The sequence below is a fragment of the Panicum virgatum genome, chromosome 7K (assembly GCF_016808335.1).
Source record: "Panicum virgatum strain AP13 chromosome 7K, P.virgatum_v5, whole genome shotgun sequence".
In the NCBI taxonomy this organism is placed as follows: Eukaryota; Viridiplantae; Streptophyta; class Magnoliopsida; order Poales; family Poaceae; genus Panicum; species Panicum virgatum.
Window position 1 is genome coordinate 39,603,509 of NC_053142.1, and position 4,731 is coordinate 39,608,239.

Genomic DNA, 4,731 nt, shown 5'->3' on the forward strand with positions numbered 1-4,731 from the left:
CTCAGGTCAATGCTGTAAACATGTAGTAGCAGTAATCCAGTAACAGGAACAAATTTTGATATGGTTAGTTTGTTCCTTGACTAAAAAAAGCAAAGGAACATATGACTATGGACTATTAATTTATATACAAACCACGAGCTGTGCAAACAAAATTATATTAGAGAACAAGAAGGCTACTACAATGATGTAATGAACAATAAAACTCTATCTGTTGTCATCATAGTCTTACAAATAAATTATCAGCCTAATTTATTTTCATGAGAGTAAATGGCAGACTGTTCATGTATTTTTGCAGTAAAAGGACTTGGCAATTTCTCATATCCGGAAACTAAGGTAACACAATCTGTTACTTGCAGATACTCATTTTTTTAGTAATCAAGAAGTTCACTTGAGGAAAGTGAGTAATTAAGCTAATAAAATTTGTTGTTTGAAGATGATCAATTTTGAGGAATCGGGAACTCACCTAGTCACTACTAGAAGTTTCGAATTTAGTAATTGGGAACTCACCTAGTCACTAGAATCCCAAATTTCTCTTTTATAATCCTATTTGAGTTGCCGTTCGAAAATAACCTAGGCGACCATTTTAGTTCTCTCGAGCAGAGTAACTCCTCTAGAAAATATATCGGTCCATGTTATAATGGCGTCGATACCGAGGAATCCTCATGGAAAATCATTTCTACTAAAGAGAAATAATTAATGGATGATAAGAAGGGTCCTCCTTGGTCATTGTGCCAAGATGAAATAAGTCGATTAAAAATAATGGAGGGAGAATTGCATAAAAGATTAGGAACGCTGGATTCAATCGCTCAAATAAGATTAAGTTCCTGCTTATTCTATTTGCAGTATACGAAAGTATAAGAACACAGCAAGCAATCAGAATACAGAAAACATCCACATGTAATGCCGACACAATCTACCGCGGCACACGTGAGGACAGCACAAACTCCTGCTCTAGGCTGTACTGGCGCGAGCCGTGTTGACTAGCAGTAGCAGCAGCCACCGGAATGGCACCAATGATCATGTTGGCTCTCACTGCTTCACAGCGACGGGTCGCTTCGTCGTCCCTCCTCTTCTTCGGAGCAACGCCTTGACGGGCCCTCAGCATCTGCAGCCTCATCTCCACGTCCTTCATGGTAGGCCTCTCTTCTCGTGTCAGGCTGAGGCACTCCTCAGCCAGCCGAGCCATACTCATAATCGCTTCCTCGCTTGCTTCCTCCAAAATTTCCCTGTCAACTATCTCATCAAGTGGCCTCTTCCCCATCTCCTCGAAGAAAAAACTCGACAAGTTTTGCTTCTCGCCGCTCCCATTCTCAACTATTGCTTTCTTCCTTGTCAGCAGTTCGAGAAGTATGACACCGAAACTGTAAACATCGCTCTTCTCGTTAAGTTGTCCAGTGTGGTAGTATTCTGGGTCCAAGTACCCGAATGTTCCTTGCACGGCAGTGATCAAATGTGTCTGATCAATTGGTATTGACTTCGACGCACCAAAGTCTGAAACCTTTGCTGTGTAGCTGTCGTTCAGAAGTATGTTCATGCACTTGATGTCTCTATGCAGAATGGCCATCGAAGCCGCTGAATGTAGGTACGCCAGCGCACCGGCGACCTCGACGGCAATCCTTAGGCGCTCCTCCCAAGATAACGGTAGTGAGATGTCATTTTGCTCACGGTGCAGGAGGTCATACAAAGTGCCGTTGGAGATGAACTCGTAGACAAGTAGAGGCACTTCAGTCTCGAGGCAGCATCCATGGAGCTTCACCACGTTCCGGTGGTTGATCTGTGAGAGTATGGCCACCTCGTTGATGAACTGCTCGATCTCGATGTTTTCCTTAACTTTTGATCTCTTGATAGCCACCACACGCTGGTCAGTCAGGATGCCCTTGTAGACCGTGCCGTGGCCGCCGCGGCCGACCACACGTGTGTGATCAAAGTTGTTGGTTGCCTTCTCTAGCTCGTTAAGAGAGAATATCTTCGTGCCATCACTGGCAGTATGGTCCGAAGATATCAGCTGTTCTAGGAGAATTCCTTTGTTCTTCCGGAAATATATCTTTCTAAGCCTTCTCTGAACAATTCTCTGCCACCTCCGAGTAAGAACAACAACAATTGCAGCGAGAAACAGAATGCCACCGGCACTGCCTAGTGTAACACCTGCATTAGGTAAATAACTAACTATTTAGTTCTATAATTTGAGCGATCATAGCCGGATATATTTTCATGATAAGCATGTATTTCATTAAGAGAAGGAATCGTAGCTGGATATAGAAAAGATAGAAGCTAATTGTCTAGCTTGGTGAGGATGTTACCAATTATTAGGCTGGTATCAAGGTCACAACTGTTGTTTTGTGCCGAAAACTTAAGTCCTACTCGACACGAACATCGGTATCCTCCTATTGTGTTGTGGCAAACACCTCCTGATGGGCATGGGCTGTTCTTACACTCATCAACATCTGCAGAAAGAAGAGGAAAACAAATAACGATAAATACAATGTTGAGATATTGAAATTTTACAAAGATATTGAATCTTTAGCACATTTGCTATTTGTTACCATGACATCCGTATGGAAGATACGGGTTGCCTTCGTAGCCTTCGGAGCAATTGCACAGGTAGCCTGGTCCATTCCTGGAGTTCACACACCCGCTGTTGCTGCTGAGGCATGCGTAAGTGCCTGTCTTGTTCAGCTTGGCTTCTTCACACGCCAACGACATCGTCCCGTTTCTTATCGCCCAGTCCATCACCAGGGGTACTCGCCCGGTGTTTGTGTCGTTGAACCTTGTCGTGCTGATGTACGTGCTGCTGAAATTGAACGACTCCGCCTCCATCAACACAGCATAGCTGCAACGACTGAAACTCCAAATTTGGCTTGTGTTGAAACCACTGCTGAAGGCGACTTCATAGTAGTCCATCCCCTTGGGTATCGCTGTCTGGCAGCAGCCCATGCCAGAGCAGGATCCGTTTGTTACGTCTGTCAGATTCTGGCATGTTGAGACGCACCCACTCTGGTAGGCCGTACCGTTCCTGTCTTTGATGTAGGTGAGGGTATTGCACCCAATGACTGTGAACTTGTTGTGGACATCTGAGAACCGATATGGGGAAAGCCTTGCATCGTGCGGCCAAATATGGGACTTCATGAGACGCGAGGACGGGTTATAGCAGTATGTAGAGATGTTGTTCAGCTCCCGGATGGTGCCATTAACCAAGGAAATGTTGAGTAGCTCATATTTACCAAGGAATGGCTTGTAGACACCATGTTGGACCTCCCGGCAGCTGGTGCTAAAGCCTGGCGATAGCGAGCAGTTGTCGCCGATGCCGAACGGGTACGGAATGTCAACCTCGCCACACTTCGTTTGGCATTCAGGGCCAGGAATGGCAATAACAGGGGCGTGTTGTGCCGCCAAAAGAAGCAGAAGTCCCAGGCCAATATGTAGAAAGCGCGCTTCCATACTCGTGGATTGGATAACTAGAAAGTAGAAACCGTGATACTCCAGTGGTCAGCTAAATTAGTGGACTCCATATAATGCACCTAAGTTTCTGCTTTGCATACATCTATACAAGTTTAGGGGTGTCCGCAATGATGCTAGCTACGTAGTTAGCTGACGTGGAGGCAAGAGATAAAAGAAAAGACTATTTTGTACCTTCTTGTTCTAGTGGACCCACATGCTCATCTCTCAAATTCTTGAAATACATGAAATAGATAGACTATTTGTTCATCGCTAGTGACTACTCTCTCCTACTTTTTCTCTGTCCACGTCATAATAGCTAGTAAAATATATAGCCATTGCGGACCACTTAAGCCCCAACATGAATGCTTAAAAAATGATGCAGAAAAATGTTCACACGTGCTTGAACAAAAGGATAGTTGAAAAAAAGTATGTCTCGTTATGGATGTCCCTTAATAGCCTGATCCTAGGAATGTTAGGTAAGTAAAAGACAATTCCGTCAGATTGGTGGCATAGTTTGATTTCTTCGTAAATATTCGTGCATGGAATATATTAGCATATTGAGTACATATACTAAAGCTCCAAGATTTGGAGCGCTGCCGTGAGTCGCGGCCCCACGTGGGCCCGGCGGCACTATTCATGCGGCCCCGGGGGGCACTGTTCATGCTAAATAATAATATTGAAGTACTGTTCATGTGGGCCCTGGCACTGTTCATAATAAAAAAATAATAAAAATATAATTCATAATAAAAAAAATAAAATTGTAAAAAAAATAAAAACATGTGGCCCCCACGTGTTTAAATGTTTAGTTATTCTTTATACACAAAAATAAAAAAAATTGTATACTACATTCACCTCTATTACTTATTGGATTTTGTTTTCACTTTGTGAACTCGCAAAATATAATTGAATCATTCATTCATTTCTAATCTTATGATTTTTTCTACCAAAACATTCACATCTATTACTTATTGGATTTTGTTTTCACTTTGTGAACTCACAAAATATAATTGAATCATCCATTCATTCCTAATCTTATGATTTTTTCTACCAAAATTAATAATTAGTGCAAGCTAATCCATCAACTATATCTGTTAACATACAAAAGAAGAATTCCTACATGTACTATTTATACAGAACCAACGTGGGTCCTGTGTGGTATTCAGGTGGTACCCACATAATATTCAATTGGAATTCATTCATAAAATATATTTAATTATTTATTTACACGAACATAATAAACATCAATTACATCTACATGTGCTAGCCCCTACTACTTAATGGATTTTAATTCGC

At 42.3% G+C, this 4,731-nt stretch overlaps 1 protein-coding gene across 1 annotated transcript; it reads right to left on the reverse strand.

The window, feature by feature from the left end:
* Nucleotides 1-778: 778 nt before the first annotated feature.
* Nucleotides 779-3,438, reverse strand: LOC120640241 (wall-associated receptor kinase 1-like). The gene is made up of 3 exons (XM_039916098.1): nucleotides 2,544-3,438; nucleotides 2,301-2,444; nucleotides 779-2,145 (listed from the first exon to the last, which is right to left on the reverse strand). Exons 1-3 carry the CDS (start codon nucleotides 3,436-3,438, stop codon nucleotides 914-916), a joined length of 2,271 nt encoding a protein of 756 aa, XP_039772032.1. The 3' UTR covers nucleotides 779-913.
* Between the last annotated feature and the right edge of the window lie 1,293 nt (nucleotides 3,439-4,731).

Excerpts from the sequence above, each read along its gene's own strand:
- LOC120640241 (XM_039916098.1), bottom strand. The coding sequence starts at position 3,438 with ATGGAAGCGCGCTTTCTACATATTGGCCTGGGACTTCTGCTTCTTTTG. Across the intron at positions 2,445-2,543 it reads TCTTCCATACGGATGTCATG|ATGTTGATGAGTGTAAGAAC; the intron begins GTAACAAATAGC and ends TTCTTTCTGCAG. Across the intron at positions 2,146-2,300 it reads TGATACCAGCCTAATAATTG|GTGTTACACTAGGCAGTGCC; the intron begins GTAACATCCTCA and ends TACCTAATGCAG.